Source organism: Penicillium crustosum (assembly GCF_028827405.1).
Source record: "Penicillium crustosum strain IBT 35664 chromosome Unknown utg000004l_segment0_segment0, whole genome shotgun sequence".
Classification (NCBI taxonomy): domain Eukaryota; kingdom Fungi; phylum Ascomycota; class Eurotiomycetes; order Eurotiales; family Aspergillaceae; genus Penicillium; species Penicillium crustosum.
Window position 1 is genome coordinate 1,197,806 of NW_026623125.1, and position 24,046 is coordinate 1,221,851.

At 47.1% G+C, this 24,046-nt stretch overlaps 9 protein-coding genes across 9 annotated transcripts; 3 read left to right on the forward strand and 6 right to left on the reverse strand.

Moving 5' to 3' along the window:
* Positions 1–188: 188 nt before the first annotated feature.
* N7487_009513 (beta-glucosidase) lies at positions 189–2,572 on the reverse strand (the record flags this gene model as incomplete). The annotated part of the gene is made up of 4 exons (XM_056877243.1): positions 189–1,008; positions 1,070–1,224; positions 1,281–1,997; positions 2,051–2,572. The coding sequence occupies 4 exons, from the start codon at positions 2,570–2,572 to the stop codon at positions 189–191; spliced, it is 2,214 nt and encodes a 737-aa protein (XP_056725823.1).
* Positions 2,573–4,001: 1,429 nt separating this feature from the next.
* Positions 4,002–4,229, forward strand: N7487_009514 (uncharacterized protein; the record flags this gene model as incomplete). Its single annotated transcript, XM_056877244.1, has 1 exon — positions 4,002–4,229. One exon carries the CDS (start codon positions 4,002–4,004, stop codon positions 4,227–4,229), a length of 228 nt encoding a protein of 75 aa, XP_056725824.1.
* Positions 4,230–4,244: 15 nt separating this feature from the next.
* On the forward strand, positions 4,245–5,827 carry N7487_009515 (FAD-binding oxidoreductase; the record flags this gene model as incomplete). Its single annotated transcript, XM_056877245.1, has 4 exons — positions 4,245–4,412; positions 4,486–4,677; positions 4,730–5,409; positions 5,482–5,827. The coding sequence occupies 4 exons, from the start codon at positions 4,245–4,247 to the stop codon at positions 5,825–5,827; spliced, it is 1,386 nt and encodes a 461-aa protein (XP_056725825.1).
* Positions 5,828–6,486: 659 nt separating this feature from the next.
* Positions 6,487–7,827, reverse strand: N7487_009516 (uncharacterized protein; the record flags this gene model as incomplete). The annotated part of the gene is made up of 1 exon (XM_056877246.1): positions 6,487–7,827. The coding sequence occupies one exon, from the start codon at positions 7,825–7,827 to the stop codon at positions 6,487–6,489; it is 1,341 nt and encodes a 446-aa protein (XP_056725826.1).
* A 1,887-nt stretch (positions 7,828–9,714) lies between these two features.
* Positions 9,715–11,980, reverse strand: N7487_009517 (Zn(II)2Cys6 transcription factor; the record flags this gene model as incomplete). Its single annotated transcript, XM_056877247.1, has 4 exons — positions 9,715–10,117; positions 10,184–10,793; positions 10,846–11,855; positions 11,907–11,980. 4 exons carry the CDS (start codon positions 11,978–11,980, stop codon positions 9,715–9,717), a joined length of 2,097 nt encoding a protein of 698 aa, XP_056725827.1.
* A 1,296-nt stretch (positions 11,981–13,276) lies between these two features.
* Positions 13,277–14,818, reverse strand: N7487_009518 (aldehyde dehydrogenase family protein; the record flags this gene model as incomplete). Its single annotated transcript, XM_056877248.1, has 3 exons — positions 13,277–13,560; positions 13,614–14,014; positions 14,076–14,818. 3 exons carry the CDS (start codon positions 14,816–14,818, stop codon positions 13,277–13,279), a joined length of 1,428 nt encoding a protein of 475 aa, XP_056725828.1.
* A 456-nt stretch (positions 14,819–15,274) lies between these two features.
* Positions 15,275–16,487, forward strand: N7487_009519 (zinc-dependent alcohol dehydrogenase; the record flags this gene model as incomplete). The annotated part of the gene is made up of 3 exons (XM_056877249.1): positions 15,275–15,393; positions 15,445–15,493; positions 15,561–16,487. 3 exons carry the CDS (start codon positions 15,275–15,277, stop codon positions 16,485–16,487), a joined length of 1,095 nt encoding a protein of 364 aa, XP_056725829.1.
* A 484-nt stretch (positions 16,488–16,971) lies between these two features.
* Positions 16,972–18,073, reverse strand: N7487_009520 (TauD/TfdA dioxygenase family protein; the record flags this gene model as incomplete). The annotated part of the gene is made up of 3 exons (XM_056877250.1): positions 16,972–17,577; positions 17,634–17,843; positions 17,918–18,073. The coding sequence occupies 3 exons, from the start codon at positions 18,071–18,073 to the stop codon at positions 16,972–16,974; spliced, it is 972 nt and encodes a 323-aa protein (XP_056725830.1).
* Positions 18,074–19,560: 1,487 nt separating this feature from the next.
* On the reverse strand, positions 19,561–21,318 carry N7487_009521 (sugar porter family MFS transporter; the record flags this gene model as incomplete). Its single annotated transcript, XM_056877251.1, has 4 exons — positions 19,561–20,273; positions 20,323–20,894; positions 20,970–21,182; positions 21,230–21,318. 4 exons carry the CDS (start codon positions 21,316–21,318, stop codon positions 19,561–19,563), a joined length of 1,587 nt encoding a protein of 528 aa, XP_056725831.1.
* Positions 21,319–24,046: the final 2,728 nt, after the last annotated feature.

The following is a 24,046-nucleotide window of genomic DNA, read 5'->3' on the forward strand; positions in this document are numbered from 1 at the left end:
TGTTGTCTTACCAGCTCCTGTCTCGAGTGACGAAGTGACAACAACCAAATGGTAGTGTATCTTACGAATAAAGACATATGAGTCCCAACAAAGAGAATTTACTTTCCATATTCTTAGACCCGAAGCTTCGTATTGAGATAAGTCGTTTCCGAACAGGAGATATGTACACGTCAAAGGATAAGGGTATACTACTGACCGACAGTAAACTGTCCGTCCTCACGAATATCCCGGCTAGAGGCTCCAGCATAGACAGTGAAGGTACCACTAGGCAAAACCCACTTCTGGGTTTGCACATCCCAGTAGCTCAAGTCACGCCGAGTGAGCTCGAAAGTAGCCGTCCCCGACTCTCCCGGTTGGAGATTCAACTTCTGGAACCCTCGCAACTGCTTGGGCGGAGTACTTGGAGCAGACTCCGGAAGACCAAGATAGAGCTGAGCAACCTCAGCGCCAGCTACGTCGCCAGTGTTCTGGACAGTGACCGAGATAGTTCCGACCGACTCGAAAAGATCCTCCGCCCCGCCAGGGACAATGCGTCCATTGGATGCTCCAGGTGTGGCAAAGATGCTAACGGCAAGTCCGACGTAGTCGAAGGTCGTGTACGACAAGCCGTAACCAAACTCGTAACGCGGGGTGATACCGTTCTTGTCGAAGTGGCGGTAATCAACGAACAAGTCCTCGACGAAATTGTCGTCTAGCGCACTGTTCCAGCCAGCCCCGTAGTCTGAAAACTGCTTGGCAATCGTGTAGGGCAGCTTGCCGTTTGGAGAGGTGCTGCCGTACAGGACATCGACTAGGGCGTTTCCGCTTTCCTGGCCTGGTAGCCCGGCCCAGACAATTGCCTTCACTGAGGGCTGCGCTAGGATGGTCTCCAGGATAACCGGCCCCACACTGTGCACGACTACGACGACATTTTTGTTCACTGCCGCGACGGACTTGACGAGCTCGTTTCCATTGTGCCAAGGGTCGAGATTGTTCCTGTCGCCAACGTTCCCCTCTACTGTAATGTAACTGGGCGGGGTGTTAGTGGTTCCAAATATATTATAGGTGTGGTGATGCAAGTCTGACTGACCCTTCGCCGCTGTCTGAATTGATGAAAACCACGGCCGTCTCTGCCGCTGCGGCAGCGGAAGCAGCAGCCGTAGTGCTGTCGGTCGTACTCTCGATAATTTTCGTACCATCCTTTTGGGCCTGGACTTGGATTGCATTAAGAGGACCAACAAGATACTAGAGGGAAATTGTCAGTTCATCGGGTTTGCTGTTGCTGGAATTAGCTTGCTTACAGGGAACTCCGATGTGCCGCTTCCCCACCCCATAGCTAGCGTGCCGTTGTTGCAGCCGCGATCTGTGCATGCATTGGGACCGTCGGGGTCGACGATAGCATCCTGCCCAATGATGGCCAGGCTTTTGGGTTGCCGGAGAGGCAAAATCTGTTCCTCATTCTTCAATAGAACAATTGAATCACGGGCAACGGTACGGACGACAGTGGCATGGTCTCCCGTGACGTCAACAGTAGCTTTGCCGCCATTCCAAGAGCTGAACGTCACCTCAGGATACCCTTGATCCTGATCAAGAAGATACCAAGCTGCCAGGATGCGCGTTGCCATATCATCCAGACGCGCTTGGGGCACAGAGCCATTAGCAACGGCCTGCACAAGATTCGGTCCCCAGAATATGCTGCCAGGCGGCTTGTTGAAGTCACTGCCGGGCATCGTCATGTCGAGGCCAGCCAAGGCACTATTGACACCAGTGTGCTGCGCGTTCCAGTCGCTCATAATGTAGCCGGGGAAACCTAGCTCGTTTTTCATCAGATCGTTCAAGAGAGCGTTACTCTCACAGGCCCAGGTCTCGTTCAATTTGTTATAGGAGCACATGACAGATGCGACATTGGCCCTAACTGCATTCATGAACGGCCATACATATAGCTCATGCGTCGCGCGGTCGCCGATGTTAGAGCTCATGGTTTCACGGTTGTGCTCTTGCTCGTTCCCTAGCCAGTGCTTCATCATGGTCAGAACGGACGGGATGATCAGCGGAGTAGAGGCCAGCATACCTTGGCGCAGGCCTGGACGCCCGAATCTTGCATACCCTGGATTGTCTCTTCCATAGCAACGCCACTGAGATACGGATCAACCGAGAAGCCTTCCCAATTTCTACCGCCATCGGGATTCTTGCCTAGAGGTCCAGCGACTGGTCCTAGTTGGACGTGGACACCCAGACCTTTGGCTTCCTCGCCCATTGCAGCACCGCGTGCGTACAAGAGACTACGATCCCAAGTTGCTCCAGCGTTGATACCCGCAGGGAATGCTGTGACAGGGTTGGCAAAGCGAATTCCCAAGGGCGAATCCTGTAGACATAAAGAGGGATAGTCAATCGAGCTGGCGGCATAGGTGTTTCCCACGCAGGGCCCTCCTTCCCAACCGACACCAGAGGCAATCCCGACTTTTTCGGTCTGATTTAGCTTAAGAAGGGCTATCTGAGCCTTGGAGTAAGCCGCATCCCAGCCAGCAGCCCCTGAGCCATAGGCATCAGCAGCGACACTGAACGCCAGAGCGGAGAGAAGAAAGTTCTGCATAATGCCCTTTCCCGAGTATTCTCGCTTGTCAGACTTCGCCCTAGTCCGACGGCGCAGGCGTACCTTTTATAAAACCCCGCATAGGATTTTTGGGCTTAAATTCCCATGGCCTAAAATTTCCCCCTGGTCCCGGAGGCGGGCCAAGGTGCAGATTCGAACCCCATGACCAGAATGAAGGGGTTTCCGTCTGGCCAAGACATCACAAGGTAAGCTCCGCATGTACAGGAACACACGAGTGGTTGTATCGTCACAGCGAAATATGCATGTGAATAAAGTTGGTACACCAAAGGCGTCGGATCATCGGGGAACCTCCCTTTGATTGGCGAGGGAGACACGGAATGTGGAAAAAGGCAAGCTGGCTACGCTGGAGTATAGCCTAAACTTCTTCTTTTGACCACAGCTAGACTTGGCAGGTAATATGGGGGCTTTCCTCTGCAGATCTGAGCTGTCTGGGGAAATGTCCGTTACATAACACCACCCCGTCGCTGCAGGTTGCAGGATGCGGGGACGGGACCCCCGTGTACTCTGTATGGAATACAGGCGGGACAGTATCTCCTTGGACCCTTCGACATCTTTTGGCCAAATCATAGGAGCTTAGAAATCGAGCCAGGAGGGCGAAGCAGGGTTTGTATTAAGCTTGATAGGGATGAGAAGGATAAAACAAGGAGACAGAGAGAACCCCTCGATGCCTTGCTGCCTGAGACTAAGTAATGACATCTCAGGCACCAAATTCGATCCCACGATCGGCTCCCCGCATCTCCACAAGTGCCGGCAGATTCCCGAGGTCCCTATAAACAGTTCTTCATGCATGCACTCATGCAATCCAATAAATCACGAAAGCGATGATGGGAGAAGGAAGACACATTGGCACAAAAAAGGATCGCATCAAATTAGTCCTATCGGTAAAAATGGGTGTATGGGAAAGAACATCGATAGAATTCGACAAAGACAAAATATGGATTATTCACAGGTGCAGGGCAGTTTGTTGTGGCAATTAGGGCGTCGTGTCCAAGGCGAGTTATATAATAGCCAATCATCACCTGCAATAGCTCCCACATGAGAAGCAATCATTTGAGCACAGTTTAATTGCCCCGGGTTTTCACTTTATTACCGCAGACTCCATTTTCCACTCCTAGTTTCGGAGTTATCAAAGCGAAGATTCTCGCGACTAGTAAGGATTGTAGCTTGCAGGTGGGGTCGGCACTAACCCTCCGACTGGCCTATCACCGTGACAACAACGAAATGACTGGATAAATGGAGGATATTACAAGACTTGACAGGATGTGAGAGGATCAACACTAAAAGTTCAAAACAGCTGAAATCGGCATGAGAGAAGCGATAATGTAGGGTAATGAGAAGATTTGAATAAATAGATAAACAGCAGTTGCACAACCATCATTTTCAGATTGTATATTCAAATTCTCAAACAATGGCTCCATACTCGTTCCAACCCGTTACTATCAGTCATAACCCCGGCGAGAATGAGGCCACCACAGTGATCCTGAAGCTATGGTACAATAAGGCCGAACTTGAGCAAATAATCGAGAATCTGCCTCCGGGCTTGACAATTAACTGCTGGACAATTGTCCTTAGCAAACTCAAGGGTGTCGTTGGTATGGAAAATGTGGTTGTTGGCAAAGAATTGCACATCAACTGAATGGACCCGTTTTCAATGAATGCTGATGAGAAGAAAAGGCGCAGCAGCGCTTGCGCTGTGGGACCCACAACCGTGGAAGAAATCCAGAAGATTTTGGCGATTGCAAATGAGTACAAACTTCCTCTGTGGGCAGTTTCTCGGGGCAAGAATCTTGGGTATGGTGATCCTCACAAACGTGTGAAGGTAATTTGGGGTCTCTTGTCAACTGTTCCCGCGGTCTTTCAGGTCAATTTAATGAGCTTTCCTTTTTGTGTAGGGCTCTATTATCGTTGATCTCCAGAAAATGAACAAGATCCTTGACGTAAACAAGAAGTTTTCATACTATACGGTGGAGCCTGGTGTGACCTTTTTCCAGCTCTTCCAAGAGATCCAAGCACAGAAGAAGCATATTTGGTGTTCATCCCCCTCTTTGGGCTGGGGGATTGTGGTTCGAATTGCGCTCGATCGGGTGGGTCTTGAAATTGAAATAAAATGAATATCTTGTAGCTGACATTAGACAGGGTTGGGGATACACCCACAATGGCGATCACTCCAACCAAATTTGCGGCATTGAGGTGGTTCTCCCTGGCGGCACACTGGTCCGAACAGGCATGGGAGCACACGACAACTCGGTGAGTGGGCCCCTGTTTCGAGGTGGCTATGGTCCGACCTATGACTCTATGTTCAGCCAGTCCAACTTCGGCATTGTCACTAAAATGACAATCTGGGCATCCCCTGCCCCTGAGGGATTCATGCAAGTTCATCTCTCAGTCCCCGAGGAGCGTGATCTGGCACCGATGGTGGATATTTTACGCGAATTGCTTCTGCGGGAAAAGATTCAAAACCACCCTGTTATTGGAAATGTGATTCGCCAAATCAATAAACACGGCCTCCGCAAGGACTTTTGGAATGAGGATACTTCGATTCTATACCATCGAATTAAAGAGATCCAAAAGGACCTCAGATTGGGGTTCTGGGATGCCACATTTGCTCTATATGGGCCTAAGGAGATGATGGAGTATAACCTCAAGCAGATCCAAGAAGCATTCAAGCCAATCAAGGGCCATGTGTTGAAGGAAACTGCGCATTATCCTGAGCCCAGTCAGAAATACGTCAACGCCCTCGATGTCCCTTACGATCTGCAAACTGGAAATCCTGGCCTGCGCCCTATCCGGTCAATTGAATACCGCGGACTTGACGGGTAACCATGGTTCCAGCAGTGATATCGATTCCAACGCACAAAGTCCAATGAGTCTAACAGTACAACTCACAGTGGACACATTTCTTTCTCCCCAGTCCTACCCTCGGACGGAAAGGCAGCTCTTGACTTCCACTACAAAGCACAGAAGATATGTGAAAAGCACGGTTATGATTTCGTTGCGGGTCTGCACATGAACTTGCGGCACATGACATATATCAACATGATTCACTTCGACTGCAACTCGCAAAAGGACAAAGACTCTGCAAACGCCTTGTTCGTTGATATGGTTCGTGCTGCGCGGGAAACCGGCTATGGCGAGTACCGTGCACACATTGAACATATGGATCTGGTTGCCGAGCAGTATGACTATGGTGGTGGTGCTTTGATGCGCTTGAATGAGCGAATAAGGATACGTTAGATCCTAATGGGATTCTGAGCCCTGGAAAACAGGGTATTTGGCCCAGGCAGGTGGTTATGAGCAAGATATACCCCACCACACGGTTGGGGGTTATACAGATCAGGAACAACGAACACTTACAACGTACGACGGACACAGGAATGCTTAATATAAAAAAGTCCTGCCCAACTGGGGATCAATTCTTAGCGAAAGGGCTGCGGGGGATTAAGATCACAAGTCCGATAAAAGGTTTTCATCATATTCTATACTTTGCGGATATCCGTTTGTAAACGGAAATTTGCAACCCAATATCCCTCATTGAAAGGCTTCGAAGGAAACGTTGTAGTGGTATCTGGATTACAATGTCTCAATATCCCACCAAGAACCAAGAGTTTACAGGAGCAGAGCTACGAATCAAAATCTAACTACTTACCTCCACGGACACCAGTGAGGGTTCAGATAAAGAATATTCAAGTAAGTGAATAGCTAGCTACCTGAGCAGCCCTGAAAAGGAGCCGAAAGGAGCGGCGAGCCGCCCACACTCAAACCGTCGGCAGCTGTGGGCGCTAGCTGACCATCGAGATACTGATGACTGTTGTATTTTTTGACTTTGAAGTTTCCATTTATTTGGGTAGGGTTTAATATTGTGCACTGGCGATAGTATAGGAGCGATGGTATTGTCATAGGCTACCATAAATTTGCTCCCTCTTCAGAAGATGAACTTCATGCTCAGTCCCAAATCCTGCCGTCGAAAGCACTGCCATCTCTGGACCGTTTGCCGTCTCAACTAGCTCGCCGAATTGTATCTTTAGATCCTTCAGCACCGTGGAAACATTCTCCTCCCCGCCCAAACATCCACCCCGCACAATTCTATCGACTGTATCACTTCTCTGGGAAGTAGTGAAAAGTTGAAGAAACCCGCCATCCGTGGCGGGGACACCGTTGGATCTTAAAGCGTAAAAGCCAAAACCCATGGCGCATAGACCGCCCAAGAGCATTAAGCCGTATGGGAGAAATAGGTTGAGTGGGCGCGAAAAGGTGTAGATATTGCGAATCTCATTGCGTTTTTGATTTACCCTCGTTGTCCAGTTATTTGGTTGGTAGCTAATTATGGATAGGACCACGTCTTGGAGCATGGCGTTTATACTGGTTTCGTTTATCGTGAAGAGCCCGCCATTATTGACAGATATATTGGAAAATGAGGGCGATACCTGAACGTCAGAAAAATACTGAACGATTGGCAAAATAGTCATGAAATCATTGGTGCTATTATGGGAATATTTGTACGGGTTGATGTAGGTGCCGTTCGGTGGGAATGTGGTTGTAAAATTGTAATATTCGAAGCCGTCCGAGTCAGTGTAAGTACTATTAGAACCAAGGAACGCGCCACATGTAGCGTTAAATGTGCCTGAAATAGTTTTCATCACAGGAGTTATGATGCTGTAGAGGTTAGCATCTCTCAGGATAGGTGCGACGGCGGGATTGAAGGGTGTGTCGCTGAGTGGCGGATCACCCTCCTGGACACCAATGACTGAGGGTGGAGCAGATATTAGAGGTTTGATGGAAGCTTCATCGATATCGACCTCGAGAGACCTCACATTATCCTTGTAGGTCGTGTGGACAGTGTAATCAGCCCGTGATGGAATACAGGTCCAGTAGTGATTGATCGTGTCTATCTTCCATTGACCCATTGTCAAATCATCTACTTTGCTGAGCGGCCTGAATCCAAGGTTCTGGGGCGAGGAGGTAGATATTGTAATTTGACTGTCAAACGGCGGGTCCTTAATTTTAGGATCATCGAAAAAGTCATAGTCGATTGAAAATTGCTCAGTAGATGAATTGAAGATGGGGAAACTCTCGGCGTGGGGCCATTCAAGGTCATGATATAGTAGCGTGCTGGTATTCGTAGTCCCGGTACATTGAACATATGGGCCGGTGAAATACAGACTATAGGAGCAATTGGCTGAGCATGTTGATGAAGCATCTTCAACACGCTTTGCTAGAAGAGTCTGGTGAATCATGCCATGAAGTGCAGGCCTGAGATTGTAATCGAGGACGAGGCTAAGCCTCCACCGCGGAGATCCCTCCTCAGGAGGTCCACCTAGTATAGACGTTTGAAACAAAGACTTCTCCCAAATAAAGTCTAAGCTCATATCCCCGAACTATTTAAGGTCAGAAGGGAACGCCAGTATTTTGAAGCCAACTCACATCCGAGGCATTGAACGTAGGAACATCGGCGTTCAGAACAATAATTTCCTGGAGACTGGGCACTACAGTAATTGCACCTGGCGGGAAACTCATTGCAATAGAGGCCGACCAATAAGTTATAGCGACCATCACAAGAGGACGCGCCCTTTGGAAAACTGTTCTATCAAATAAGGATAAAGGGTTCGAGCGCAGGGTAAAGATGTGTTCGATAGTTAAGATCGCGAGGGGTTGGCGCCGAAGTATATACCATAGATATTGCGTGAAAGAAAGGCCCAGGCATAAATGAATCAGCAAGGTGAATGTGCTCGAAAAAATGACCGAGATGGTCGTCTCGTATGTCTGAGGGACTCGTGATTCGGGGCCTTCGGTGGGCGTATCCGTGAGCACCTGGTAGAAGATGGCATGCAGAGCAGCGACTAGAAATGCTGTTTAAATTTAAACTTTAGCTTGAAGCAATGATGATGGTATGGGTAAATTAAAGAAATCGTGATCACGGACCAAGTATAAATGATCCCACCATGAGGAGTGGTGTTTTAAGTCCGACGGACCATCGACTTTGAAGGGCCACATTTTCATATTCTGGAGGATTATGCATAATTAGAGGATATTCGAAGACATGAACCAGTATATAGCTCAAAATAGTAAAGTGGTCTAGATAGATGAATGCGAGGAACGGAGAGTGGGGGAGGAACCATAAGATAATACTTTAATATTTTCTCTTATTCAGGGTCTAGGTCCAAGTGCGTGCCTTTCGGGCACTCAGCCGCAGTCAAGCCCTTAGTTGGGAGGGTCCCACTGCCTGGAATATTATTCGACCCCTAAATCAACCTGGCTATGTACTTAAGCATAAGGTGGGGGCTACGTGGCTGTCAAGCTAGGACTACTTTAGGTAGAATTGTGCGAGTGCCCTGCATATCTCACATTTCTCTCCAAGCAGACCTCGAGACAACTAGAACGAAACATATTACCCATATAAAAATATCCCAAATCCAACTCAATTCAGATTCCAGGAGAACCGATGCAAGCAAAAATATGGAAATGAGCAGCTGATCTTATGTTGTACAAAACACGATTCGATAGAGCCATGAAGCATGTGTAAAAGAATCAAGATCAGGTATCTGATAATAATTAATAGCCTCTGAGAGTCTGCTGATCACCGTTCGTATCATGCAAGCCTTTCTGACTAGTCACAGCGCATGCACCATACTGTTTGCCCGGGCGAAAGTAGCAATACCTAGGCAATTACAACCGCGATTTCTCACGCTACCAAAGCCGACTAAACCAAGCTAAGACGGCACTAGAATGAATGTCACCTAATTAGGACAACCCATGGAACACTAAATCTATAAAAACCGGGAAGAGTCAATTTGGACGTGTTCATATTTTAAGGATATCTAAGAACGCTCAGCTGAAAGGGGTCAGTGCAGCGGTCGCTCAACAGAGTGTGATTATCACCCCGGCTCACCCCATTCCCACCCTAGTCGCGCGACGCTAAAGCGGCGCTCACCCTATTCTCACCCGGGCGGCACCCACCCGACTACTGACCGTAGTTTAGCCACACGCCAGTGACCACCAGCGAATCCATACTGTTGTATGTGATTTTTCTTTTTTTTATTCGTTAGGAATGGGAATAATGATTAGCGTATTTGAAGCTATAGAAAGAAATTGTCAAATACATTGAATATCTATATATTTATCCTTTATACAGGGTAACTCAAAGAGCCCATGCCAAGTTCCACCAATTCGGACTCCAAACTCGAGAATTCCGGACAGAATAGATTAAAGTCTGGTGTGGGAACAAAGAGGGGCTCAGGAAGCTGTGAGTCACAAGTCGCATAACGACAGCTGCGCTCATCGACCACATCGACATTTTGGGGAGGTTCGAAATGTTGTGTCGACGGAGAAGAGTATTGACTGCCGGAGACCCACATACGCTTTAGTAGACCTGCGAAACGACTAGCAATATGGCTATCACTAATAGCAGCTTCTTCGAGTGCCTGGATATATTGCTGCACTAAGTAAGCGATTTCGGCATACTCCGTACTCAGGAGGGCACCAAAGACGTTTGCTTTGTATAGAAATACAGCGGAGTAGACGGTATATCTAACTCAGGGATTAGCCAATCTCTACATAAAGCCCCAAATTATCAGGTTGAATCACGAAACGTACACGTAAAATCGGAATGGCATATAGCAAATCTGTGCTTCAGAGTTCGTCTGGACAGCTATTGCCAGAATTTTCCGAGCGGCATCTATTGACTCGAGAATATATGAGCCCTCTGCAGTCGACATGATGCCCTGTGGGAATAGCGAGGTGACACCATTCCTCCCTAGTGTGGTCGGAACTGGTTCTCTCCGGCAGGGCTGCACAGCTCCAGAAAGAAGCGACTGAAAAGAGAATGCATTCGCGTACAAACGGACATATTCCTTGAATATGTGCATTGTGCAGTTCAGCTTTGGAGATGCCTCAAGACTATTCCAACGTCCTTCCCACGCGGAGATGGAGTGTCGGAAATCGTCTAGATAGCGATTATAGTCTCCTCGTCGGACCATCTGGGCTCTTCGTTCTTTGGATGCGTATAATGTATCGTGCACGTTGTGGAGGATTTGAGTGAGCTCGATAGTGGCTTGTAATACGTGTGCGTATTTATGCTCTGCGTCTGCTCTGAGCTGTAAACTTGGAAAGTCTTCTGCTGTGAAGTTTGTGGAGAGAGATGGCCCACGCGACCAGAAAGACTGTCCCATTCGGACAGAGATTTGACGATCAGATATATAAACAACTGTTAGGGTAGTTTAGTCGCTAGGCAAGCTAGTAGAATTTATCGGACCTACATATCCATGCTAGGAGCTTTCGATTGGCTAGCTCCTGAGTCTCCCCAATCGCCGTCTCCCGGAATGATGCCTTGTCCAGACGGAGTAGATAGGAATGTCTCACTGCCTGCCCAATAAGTGACCAGGCCATATTATCCTCGACGGCACTCAAGTTCATAGAGAACATGTTGGGATAGGAACCTGTCTGCAGCTGCATATAAGGAACCCACTCCGCGAGGAGCAAGAGGCCCTCGACCGAGCCTACTCTGAGAGTCGAGGGTGTAGCGAGGAGTACATCTAGCAAATGTCGTTTTAAGTAATTCCAGCAATGTTGGTGAACCTCTCTGTACGTGATCTCGTCTTTAGATGCGATTGTCAGAATGACTGTCAAGAGGAAAGGCTCTTCTACTGCTGTTTTGCGCGGATCTATTGTTGCCAGAACTTTTCTAGGCGCGAGCGGACAGAAAGTATGGTAGCTTGACGCATAACTAAACCGGTCAGACTTATTATACTCGCGTGGGAGGAAGATTTCATACTGCTGGACTAGATGATTGGCAGTATCTGTGCCTAGCACGCCGATCACCAAGGTCTCCGTTTCGGAAAGTGTCGAATGCAATATTGGAGGTTGTATGAGATTCATTGGACCACTCCCTGCGAATGGTGTCAATGTAGATGTTCTATCCGAGGAACAGGCCCCTGTGAAGGGATCCGTGATCATGGAGTTGGCCGGCTTATTAGGAACCTGGGCGTCGTTCGCCGCAAGTCGGGCAAGGATCTGGAGTGCGTCGCCCGGATTAGTCAACTCGGCGTGGATAGGATCTTCATCACCTTCCATCGGCTCTCTAATATGTCGATCGGTCGGGCTGCGTTCCATTCTAGCTCCGCTAAGAGATGGCGTAGAATTTTGCTTCTGTCGTGACCGTCGAAATCTAGAGAAGTCGCCCCCGCGCCGTGATCCGGCAAGAATACATTCATCACCGGCACGGGTACACTGCAAACATGCGGATAATTTCTTGTCAGACAAGCTTGTCCTCGGAGAATGTTAGAGAGAAGACATCTTGCAGGGTAAAATATGAACTCACTGATCACATTTCAGCTTCCGCTGGCGACAGCGCTCGCATGCGCGGTAGACACGAACGTTTTTACTGCGAGTCATAGTGTATCATATATGAGCAATGGTCAAGCGAATAATTTCACGGAGTAAGAAATCTCTCCGAAAAGTTGGTCTGTGGAAGTTCACCCCCGCTTGCAAGAGCGGTTCAGTACTCGGCAATAGACGGGATCGGAATGCGGAGTCTGGGGTAGTGTACTTTTCAGGACCCACTAAAACAGCCCTCCAGATTGGCGTTAGCCGCGATCAAATCATTAGGGCAGGGGGGCCAAAAGAATTGGGGGTAGCTTCGAATGAAGAGTATATATGTACCCATGTGCAGAAAATTACTATAAGCATGCTAACTTACTCTAACCATACGACAGGAGTGCCTGGCTAAGGCGAACATGTATTCATTCATACTCCTAAACTAAGCGGAATTTGTGTACCAATGTTACAATACCTAGTTGATACATGGTTGAATACCCGAATACCCGTACTACGACACTGGCATTAAACCATACCATACGAACGGGTATATTACAAGTTAGTCATCATGCCCGGACCTCGGGAGAGTCCATAGATTACATACCATTGAGTTCCACAGAGCCCATACCTAGGTAAATGGATGGGCCCGAACCCCAGGCCCAAAGCCTAACCTAACCCACAGCCCCTCAATGGGGACACATAAGGCCCCTATTAAAACCCATTGAAAGGGGTTCTACCGGCATCTTGTAATCGCTATACAATATTGTATTCTATCCCTTTTACTAGTCGTATAAATTCAAATCTAGTATTAATAGCTATATAGTTTAATTATAAAGAAAATTCGACTACTAGAGGTCAAGATAGTACAAAAAATGGTTGTTTTACTACTGAACATATATTTAGAATCGAGGTTGAAGTACTACTACTTTCTAAGCGAACTTCTAAAATTTATAGATTATCTAAAGAACGCGCTTCCTGGCGTTTTTAGGCATGATATAGAGAGATAACTAGCCATTAATTCTAAACCATTTAAATCAATAAAATATTAACTTTAGAATAAGGCCTATAACGAGGGTAAACGAAGGGTAATTTAAAAAACCCTAAAAGGGGGTTGGTTCAACTTAATTGTCGGTATATTTGTACTGTTTTGGGCTAATTTGGGGGCCCATTAACCCGCAGTGGGCTTCTACTTAGGACCATAGCCCATTTGTGGGTTGGGTTGGGCTGGGCTGTGGGCTTTATGGCTTTGCGGAGCTCTACATACCATACATTGTCGTATAGCTGGATTTTTGTCTAAATACTAATAATACACTCCACTGCACGTTGATGAAACAAGAGGGTTATTTGATCGAAAAAAAAATCTAATTACCAAGATTATTTGAAGATGTGCACGACTTGAGTATTACAGTACTCAAGAAATCCGGTAGAACCCCATTCGCCCCCAAGTCCGCTCTCCTTGTGTCCCGACAGCATCGCTCGTGGCGTCGTTTTCGCCCAGGAATTCACAAATACGCTCCCGGCCTGCATCAGCCGGCCAACTCGCTCCGCGCGAGCAACATCGGCACTCCATACGGAAGCTCCAAGCCCAGAGTTAGTTCCGTTCGCCCAGGCGATGACATCCGCCTCATCGGTCCACTTAAGGACCGGCACGATTGGACCTAATTTCAATAACATTAGCAAATGCGATCATTTCCACGCGGTGCAGACGTACCAAACTGCTCTTCAAGCACGATTCGAGATTTAGGAGGTGGGTTGTCGACGATACTAGGTGAGAGGTAGAATCCATTGCCAGAGGCCATGGGTTGCGGTGGAAGCGCAAACTTGTAACCTTGGGCTTCGCTGTCGGCGATCAATTCCTTGACCTTCTCGTACTGCATCTTGTTCTGCATGGGACCCATTGTAGTACTGGGATTTCCCGCTTTGCCAACCACCATCTGAGAAGCTGCTTCCACCATGGCTTCAAGGAATGCATCATAAATTCTCTCGTGCACATAAACTCTCTTCGTAGCGACACAGACTTGACCGGAGAATACGAAGCAGCCTTGTACAACTTCCGGGGCTATCTTCTTTATATCCGCATCCGGATAAATGATAGCCGGGTCATTGCCTCCCCTGAATATTGAATGATATAAGATGAAAATTCTTCCTGGGTCTTTCGGAGGTGTATACTTACAATTCTAGAGTCACACGCTTCAATGTGCCAGCCGCCGATGCCATGATCTTTTTTCCAGTGGCACTCGAACCCGTGAACGTGATCTTGTTCACATGGGGATGGTTGACTAGTTCCGAACCAATAGAGTCATTGCCACCGATAGCCTGAACGACACCGGGAGGGAAGATCTGCTGTGCCTGCTCGACCATCTTGAGTGCCGAGTAAGGCGTAAACGGAGATGGTTTGACGATGATGGTGCATCCGGTCAGCAAGGCAGGCAAGATCTTTCCGACAGACAGCACGAGAGGGAAGTTCCATGGGCAAATAGCAGCGACGACTCCGACAGGAACATGGCGGGTAGTCTGGATGCGTATCTCATCCTCAAGTCGCTCTTCCGGCATGCAAAGTTGCAGATTGTGATCAAACAGAGCCAGTACCTCGTTCGCCTCACCGGACGCCACAGCACGTGGCTTTCCGCACTCTGCCATGAGCAGCTGGGTGAAGTCCTCAATGTATGACCTGTAGATCTCCTTCCATTGGGATAGCTTCTTCATTCGTTCTTCAAAAGAAGTGGCAGACCAGGTCTTGAAGGCTTCATTTGCAGACCGGACAGCGTCTTCCACGTCTTGAGTGGAGGCCACAGGTACGTCCCATAGCTTGGATTCCGTTGAAGGATCAACGCTGAATGTGGTTTTGTCGGAGGCGCGACGCTCGCCATCAACGACGTTGTAAAATATTCCAAAGTTGAGATCAATTCGCGTCATTTTGTACAACTGGCTTACCGAATGTTGCATAAATTTGGGAGAGGAAGAAATCGGGTGGTTTCGAATATTTTTGCTGGGTTGCGCGGGATGTATTTGATAGATTTCCAAAAAAAAGCACAATGAGTAGTACTCATAAATACATCAGAGATGTTGTTAGTTACACTTAGACTTCTGCATCTATAGCCGGCCGGAGGTAGTGATGGATAGCGATGGAGCGGGATCCGACGGACTGTATGCGGCTGTAGATGGAAGTGGATGGGTCCCCCAACCCAACCCCGACCTCGGGCCAAGTCTCCATATTTTCCATATGTGTGGAGAGATAGGGGATATAGTGTATGGGTTTAAGATTATATAAAGTAATGAAGTAGAGAAGTATATTCACCCAGAAACATCAATTATTTCACTGTCTTCGTGCAACGACCAACATTGACAGTTCTCCATCGTCCACTTCTCAAAATGCAGCAGACCACCAAAACCCATAAAGCCCTAGTTTATGCTAAGCCAGGCGAGATTTCCACTAAAATTGTGGAGATTGACACTCCCACACCAGGACCTGGGCAAATCCTTATCAAGATGTAAGTTGAGCTCCTCAGTGCCAGGTAGCAGCAGCACTGATATCAAAACAGGACCCATTCTGGCATCTGCCATTCCGACCTCAGTCTCATGACCAACACCGTAAGAATTCAATTTCTGCTGCCAAAAAGTCCCGTGTCATGACCTTTACTAAAAGCATATCTACCAGTGGAGTTGGCTTCCGGAGCCCATCAAAACTGGTCAAATTGGTGGCCACGAAGGTGTCGGTATCGTCGCCGAGTTGGGACCATCATCTGAGGCTTCAGGTGTCAAAGTTGGTGACCGCGTGGGAATCAAGTGGATTGCGTATGCCTGTGGCAACTGCATGCCTTGCCTGGCTGGTGCTGATGGTATATGTATGAATGCAGAGGTATCTGGATATACATGCCCCGGTACATTCCAGGAATACGCCTTGGCTCCCGCTCACTATGTGACGCCAATTCCTGATGGACTGGCTAGTGATATCGCGGCACCTCTTCTTTGTGGTGGTGTTACTGTATATTCGGCCCTCAAGAAGAGCAAAGCTCAGGCTGGCGATTGGGTGGTCATCGCTGGAGCTGGTGGTGGACTGGGCCATCTCGGAGTGCAATTGGGGGGCCGAGGAATGGGATTTAGAATTATTGGGTTAGATATGGGGTCTAAAGAGAGTTTTGTCAAGGGATGCGGTGCCGAAGCTTATGTCGACATCTCCAAGTATCCTACAGCTGATGGCAAGAGCGTTGCTGATCAAATCTTGGAAATTACCGGTGGAAGTGGCGCTGCGGCGGCTGTCATTTGCAGCGCCAGTAATGCTGCATATGGTGAGGCCCTGTCTTATCTGAGATTCAACGGCACGCTAGTCTGTGTGGGTGTTCCATATGACGCGAAGCCGATTGCTAACGCCTATCCTCATTTGATGGTCGGCAAGCAATTTACCATCGTTGGAAGCACCGTGGGCAATCGTTTGGAGGCCATTGAAACTCTCGCTCTGGCCAAGCGGGTAGTCACTGCTCCTTTCCGACTTGAGAAAGTTCAAAACATCAATAGTGTGTTCAAGGAAATGAAAGATGGGAAGTTGCAGGGCCGGGTAGTGTTGGACCTTCAATTTTGTACTTAATATTTTGCAAGGCCGAAATTGAATCACATTGCTTCTTTCAAAGAAAGACTGCAGATGAATAGTAACGTTTTATTAGAAGGACTTTATTGTTGTTTTATCTTCTCCACTAACGATGTTGCCCTGGTGAAACTTTGTGATCAGCTTTGAGCATCGTGTGAGTTCTAGAAATTTAGTTTACTATGAAGAAGTAGTAGAACATTGAATATGATATTTTGCTGTAGTAAAAAGGGGAGGGACTTATTGGACCCAACCTGGAAGAAACATGAGACATTTAAATTTGTGAAGATGCTATGGAACGAGGGAGATTCGCTATAAAGGAAGGTTATGATATCCTGACAGAAAGCCCTTGTACTATACAGGCCTCTGTATTATTACTTGAGCACAAAAGCAAAGAGTTGAGCATAAATGAAAATCAGGTTTATTGGGCCTTTCTGAAGCCGCAAGGCTAAAATAAGCTATGAATAATGGATATACATCATGTGGTTCAAGGAAGACCTTGCCGCACATTGGTATGCTCGTTCAGCCCCCAGGCTGTCGAACTTGAATCGTGAACCGTAGTACGTCTCATATCGCGCTTGTATTTTCGGAGGAAAGGTCCCCCAACAGCCCGATGCATCGTACAGGTGTTGTCCCAGATGACCAGGTCACCAACGTTCTGCCACTCAATCTCAATGGTGTTCTCATCGCGAATTGAGTAATTGTACAATCTGTCAAACAATGCCTGGGACTCTTCGGGGGATAGGCCCTCGATGTGATGAACATGGGCTGCAATATATAAGTTCATGCGATCGGAGGCCTCGTGACGCTGCACAAGCTTGTGCCGTCCCATGGGATGATCGAGCGGGTTGAGGTAAGCGAAGGTCTCAGGGGCAGCCAGCTTGCGAGAGTGGTACATAGAGTGGCAAGCCACGTAGTCCTTGGCTAACAGCTCCTGTCTAAGATCCAAAGGAAGCGTTTCGAATGCTGTCCTCGTGTCTGCAAAGGCTGTGTGGCCGCCCATACCACTGGGAGGAAGCTCGTGTGCTAAAAGCAACGAGTAACCGGCGCGGCGAGGGTTGAAGCTTGAGTCAACATGAAAAAGGTCGTTGCCCTGTTTATCCGAAGTTGTTAGCAAAAGAGCCCATTTGATTAGGCGTTAATAAGTACCTTGTTTGCTTGTCCGCGGGCGCTCTCGGGATCAAGGATGGTTCCATCGGTCTCGACGTTGCTTACATCGAAAAGTTCGACGTATTTGAGACGGTGCTTGCGGCCCATACCGACATAAGGCGTCACATCATCTAGCTCTCCAAACTTTCTGGAGAAATCAATGTGACCTTCATCTGTGAGGCCAGTGCTGCGGAAGACCACGACACCAAACTGCATTGTAACCACCCAGTCAGTTTGATTTCCGGCTACAAGCAATAACGCGGAGGAAAGGACCCGAGTCATACCTTGGTGACAGCCTGATGGATATCCTCAAATACTTCATTGCTTAAAGTCGACTTGAAATCCACCCCACTTATCTCAGCGGCGAAATTTGGGTGGAGAGGTTTGACGGAGATGTGGGAGAACGGGATGTTGGTGGTTGTTGTAATGTTGGCCGACATATTGAACTAGCTTTTCTGCGTTTATGGCAACAGGAATGATTGGATTCAATAAGCTCTTGGCCTTCAGATAGCTCCGTGGATAGTTCATATTATCCTTTATATAGGATTCAAAGCCCTACGGCTTTGACGATCCACACAACGGGATGAAGTCAAAGCAAGGCTGAGTATGAGCTAGCTTTGTCATCCATCTATAACCGATTCGTGCGATGACATCGAGATTATCATTAGGGTTGATTTTAACTTCCTTACCATGAATATTATCTATAGCCATCTATAGCCGAAGATTAGACTGCCAAGAACTACCAAAAAGGGAACCGTCACGTGTGACGGTTAGCTCTCCATCACACAGGTTCAGAAACTTTAACTATGGAACCTACTAGTTTGAAACTTGAGTTCTTCACAAATAAAACACGAATCCAGTCTAACCAATACCAATGCGGTAGACACTGAAATGACTTTCCCTGCTTCGGTGTTCTCCTTTCGAACATGCGAGACAGGCGATCAGGCCGAGTTACTTCTAGCCACTCCTGGGGATTGCTTGGACCTTATACGCGCATCTTACTCGCCTATTTTGTTAACTGAGACAACGGGAGAAGGTGACCAGGACAGGAATTCAGTCATAATACAAGGTCAATTACCAACCTCAGCCAAGGAGAAAAAGAAAAAGAAATAAATTAATGAAGTATGCGCAAATTTAAAATTAAACACATTCAAGCAGTATTCAAAGCAAGTCGAATTCATTTTATATCAGACTTCTTGGAGATCAATTCCATTTTCCCAACGGTGGTCAGTGTACTTCTTACCTGAATTCGCTACAATTCCTATTAAAGTATGTATGACGAATCACCAGATGAAGAATGTCTTTCTTTTCTTTTCTTTTTATTTCCTTTGTGTAGGCTTGCATCTAGAGAAGTTGTGATGAATTTTAAGTGACACTATTCCATGGGAACTTCAATGTCGGCTACAAGATGTTTCAGCACTATTGAATACTTGATGGCTATGCTCTTTGGCACTCTGCATCTTTCTCTCATTCTCTCCCTTGCCCCTTTCTTGTTTCTAAAGGCCATGCTTCAAGAAAGCCATAATTAAGTGAGGTGGGGTAGAAGGATCATGCGAGGGGTACTTACTTCATTAGCTCGGCAGTTCTGGAAGAAGTCAATTAGCAAAATGAGAGTGAAGGATAACCATGACGCTGGAGGTATGTGCTAGTAAGTCTGCTTAGTTGCGTATATGTATTACGTCGTGGATTTGCGGATCTGCGGTACTGTTTTATTTCTTTTTAAATATATATTACAGATGACTTGATTTACGCTATACGTTCTATATAGAACATATAAACGTGAACTGAGTTCGGGCAAGGGCTGAGCATGGAATAGCTAAATAAACTGACATAACCTATTTTTCCCCAACTTCGGGCTTTTACCCCAAGAGTGAATCTTCTTCAGAGACATGAAAATAACTTTCAGCCGAAGTAGGTATACATAAATTTAGATCGATTCTAGGCCATTCTCAAGGTGCATAGCTTCTCCACGTTCTGTTTGCCCCGGCCCATGCTTGAGAGTTCTCCCTTCATCTTGGTGTTTATCTTTCCCCATTCTCCAAGCAAGCTTAATACCATTGAATGCATCTTCAACTTCCTCTAGTGTCCTCCCTGATGTCTCAGGGAAAACGAAGAAAACGTGAAGGGTCATGGCGAAGGCGAACACGGCAAAAATGACATAGGTCTTCCAAGTGATGTTGACAAAAGCAGGCGGAATAAAATAGCTCAGAGCAAAGTTGAATGCCCAATTGCTGGCAGTAGATAATGCAGCGGCTTTGCCTCGCAGGCGTAGGGGGAAAAGTTCCGATGGATACACCCACTCAATAGGGCCCCATGTTGGAGCGAAAGAAGCCACAATGAGATAGGAGCAAGCAATAACAACCTTGGCAGGGGCTCCTGTGATTAACCAACTTTGTTCGGCAATAGAGTTCAAACCCCCTGGTGGAGCTGGAGCACCATAGCCTCCCATTAGGCCTGCACATACGGACCACCAGATGGTAAGAGAGATGCTACCTCCGATAAGTAATGGACGACGCCCGATCCGATCCATGAAGAGAAGCGCGGGTACGGTCATAACCACATTGATCACACAGCTGATGGATGAAGCCACTAGGTTGGAACTGCCACTGAGGCCTGCCATTCCAAAGATATATGTGATGTCTAAAGATGTCAGCGAGACTTTCACCATGCTGGACAGGATGCGGCGTACAATAAAGAATGGCGTTTATTCCAGTTAGTTGACACCATATCTGGACGAAGACGACAATGTGCGTCCGCCAAATCATATGCGGCCGGAATAGATCAAAGTAAGTGTTATCGGTCTTGTGGCGCTCCAATTCACAGGCATCTTTGAGCTGCTGGATCTCCATCTGGATAAATTCGTCATCAAGGTTGTTGTTAGAATGAATAGAAGAAATAATATGACAGCATTCTTCCCAGCGATCTTTCTTTGCCAACCATCGCGGAGACTCGGGCGTAAACAATAATCCAAAGAAAAGGAAGATGGCGGGAATCATCTGAAGACCCCAAGGTAGCCGGAAAGCCAGAGGGCCTGTGAGGAAGGACGACCCATACGATATATAGAACATGATCAAAACCCCCCAGGTGATGGCCCATTGCTGAGCACCCATTACTAAGCCCCTAAGATGAGGAGGCGCGAGCTCTCCAACATATACAGGAACTTGTGCTGAGCATATTCCGACACAAAAGCCGTTGATGAATCGACCCACGATTAACATAGTAACGTTCTGAGAAGCGGAACAGAGCGTACTTCCGATAATCCTGGTCGTGCATTATGTCAGCTGCTTTCAGATGGATCACCTGGAGAGCCCTGGGCTTTATTGAGGCATGACTAACCATATGATGGATCCCATTTGAATAGCGGATTTTCGGCCGAATATATCAGTCACGAAGCCCGAAATCAATGCTCCTATGAAAGAACCTCCAGACATGGAGGCGGTGATTCCACCTTGCAGCGTAGAACTTGGACCCGAACAGTGGATTGCGTTATTAAATGGGGGCCCATTAGGTCCCTGGTTGAAATAGCATCTGTATTGTTGGGTGGAAAGGCTGCATTTATTAGAAAATGCTCGTTTTCGCCGAAGAAGATAACTCACATTGCAGACATCGAGGACAGATCAAAGCCGAATAGCGAGCCTCCAATTACAGCAATAGCTGTGATAACATAAATATTGGTAATCATCATTGTTATGAAGGGCAAAAAATGTAGTAGTGATGGAAATATTATCGAAATAGTCATATATCTATCCGAGGACGATATATAACATAGTTAATTCTCACTAGAACTTTATTACCTATAATTTGCGCTAAGTTCTCCACCTCAATCTATCTTTAGCCATCTACTGCCCTGATATGGGATACAGCACCTGGATTCCTCAGGAATCATATCAGGTTCGGGGGAGCTGCGGATCAATTTCAACCAAAAGTGAGTGAGTGAGTCGCATGATGCTCACTGCTTCGGTCGATGAGCGGCGAAGCAAACCCCATGGTATTATCTCACAAGGGGCAGCATATTCGCCTGTCATATTATGGCTGTATAGTTAACGTTTAATACGGTGAGTTTTAGAGAACCCAGTTTCAGTCCCGACGAGAACTATTTACAACTGTCTGAGGCAGGGTACAGTATAGCTAGTGTGACATCGGTGAGCATCGCGGGCTGCCTTCAGTCACGTAAACCCCCCTCGGGAACAAATCCCACTTACCTACAAGCCAATGTCCCTTGATGGATGGTGTATCAACTGGAAAATATTGTACATGGTTTGAGTTGACTCCAAATCCTTGTTCTCCAGTGGCGAATGGAGATCTTGCTGGCTATAGACGGCTTGAGGCGGAACTGGCCCACTATCCATGAGAATGATGGGCCGCTCCGCATGCTAAATTCATAGACGGGTATAGAGCAGTTTCGCTCTAACGTATCCATCTTTAGCCGCCAATCTTATCTAATCGCTCTTCCCTCATTCAGTCCTCTTAACCAGAGAAAGTATATCTCTGCTTGCTTTTGATCCGTTCATTCAGCAGATAATTAGCTATCCCACTCGGTTGTGTTATACACGGTCGCACAAGTGTTGCAACAACGAAGAGGTTGGAATACTTCGTCCCTGATATAGATTATGACTTTGTATATTCCTCGGGGCTTTTTTCTGAGGACACCATGCTGAACCCTAGGTGCGTATCGGGAAATTGGACCTGGCAGAGGTTGCGATCCACTGGAATATGTAGCCAGTGCTCTGATATCACGGAATCCATCGACCTCAAATGCGAAAGCACCGAGAATCATTCCATATATCCCCAAGACACTGATCAAACACGCCAATATGTGAATGTGACATGTTACCCTGCCCCCGTCCCCCACAAGGAAATTCGACCCAATTCAACTTACAATTTTCCTCTTTATTGGCGCCTTCGTGGCTGTCGTACAAAACTAGCGGACTCTCTTGGCATGTCTTTTCGACCTTTGACTTTAAAATTTAGGTAAACCTTGCTTAGACCAAGTATTAGCGGTTTCCCTGGCCAGAGGATCCGCTGATGGTCGTCGCGCATGCTGAGATAGGGTGCAATGAAGATTACCACGACTTGGATATCATTGGTGGGATCTGGTTGACAAAGCGATGGAGTGTAGTCTTGTACTGTTTAGCCACAGTGAGTATAGAGTAAACCAGCCGACGCGATCAGCAGCAATATCAAGAGGACTTTTCCGAACTGGGTCGAGTTACTGGTAAGGGTGGTGTCGGGGTAGGTCAGAACGGTGGCCACAGCAGCGACCCAGCTCTTGAGGGGCTCTGTATCACGGAGTCATAGACCTCGCCCCGGATGCGGATCCATCGATCCTTGCTCGTGAGCACAAGAACATATATTTTCCCTTTTCTCTGCATATCATACACGATCCTAGCGCGCTGATATGTCCTTTGCCTCTCATGCTGATTTTCTTTGCGCAACTCACCGACATGTGGCGTGATACTCTACCAATTCTAGTGCGTCTAGCTAACTAGCTAGCAGCTACAAAAAAAAAAAAAAAAGAAATAGAACAAAAGTATATAACAGCATATGTAACGTCGCAGTTACCTAGTGCCTACGGTTCGGGCATGGGCGGCTCGCCGCTCTATGGAGGGCACTTGGGGCGGATGTTTGCCCACCCGAATATTCTTCACCCGTATATTCCGCCTGTGAAGCAAAAGGTACATTTTGTATTATAGCTTAAAACACGATAAGTAGCCTTCTTTTCCCCTCCACTTTTATCACTCTAAACCTACATTTTTTAATCCAAGTTATGACTAGACCGCTTGCTATGGCCGTGACAGTCAAACTGTGAAAGGTCACTTATATACACGGTGGTATCAGGCTTTCAAATAGTAGTTCATACGGGTAGGTTTTCCTTTTCTTATATTGTTATTTACGTGAATTTAGAGAAGCAAATGATGGATACAATTGGATTGTATGCAGGATGTCATCTTGTTGGTAGAATAGATATCATCCTACCCTATAAGAAGGTAACATATCCATAACTTTATTCAGAGCATGATCACATCTGTAGAGTGCGGTTGAACCTTTCACTGTATATGAGTGGTTGGACATTACGTAGTTCTGCAATTGTGCGTTGGTTGGATTCTTGACTGAGAGATTGCTAGGCACGTTTATATCAATATTGGTGGAGTCTGAGTGACGGTGATTAAAATCATATCTCTTCATTTCCTGTTCCTCATGGGATAATGCTAGGGGTCTTATCTGGCATATAATCAGGCCAAGATATTATGCAGACTGATCTGAGTAACAGTTGGTACAGCGGATGCAAGGGTGAAATCGTTAACGCAGTGTCAGGCATCATGCTTCCGTTAACTCTGAAGCAAGTAGCAAATATCATCATTGTCTCTAGAGGCCTAGTGGCTATCTGGGCTCTCCTTAATCACCTTACAATA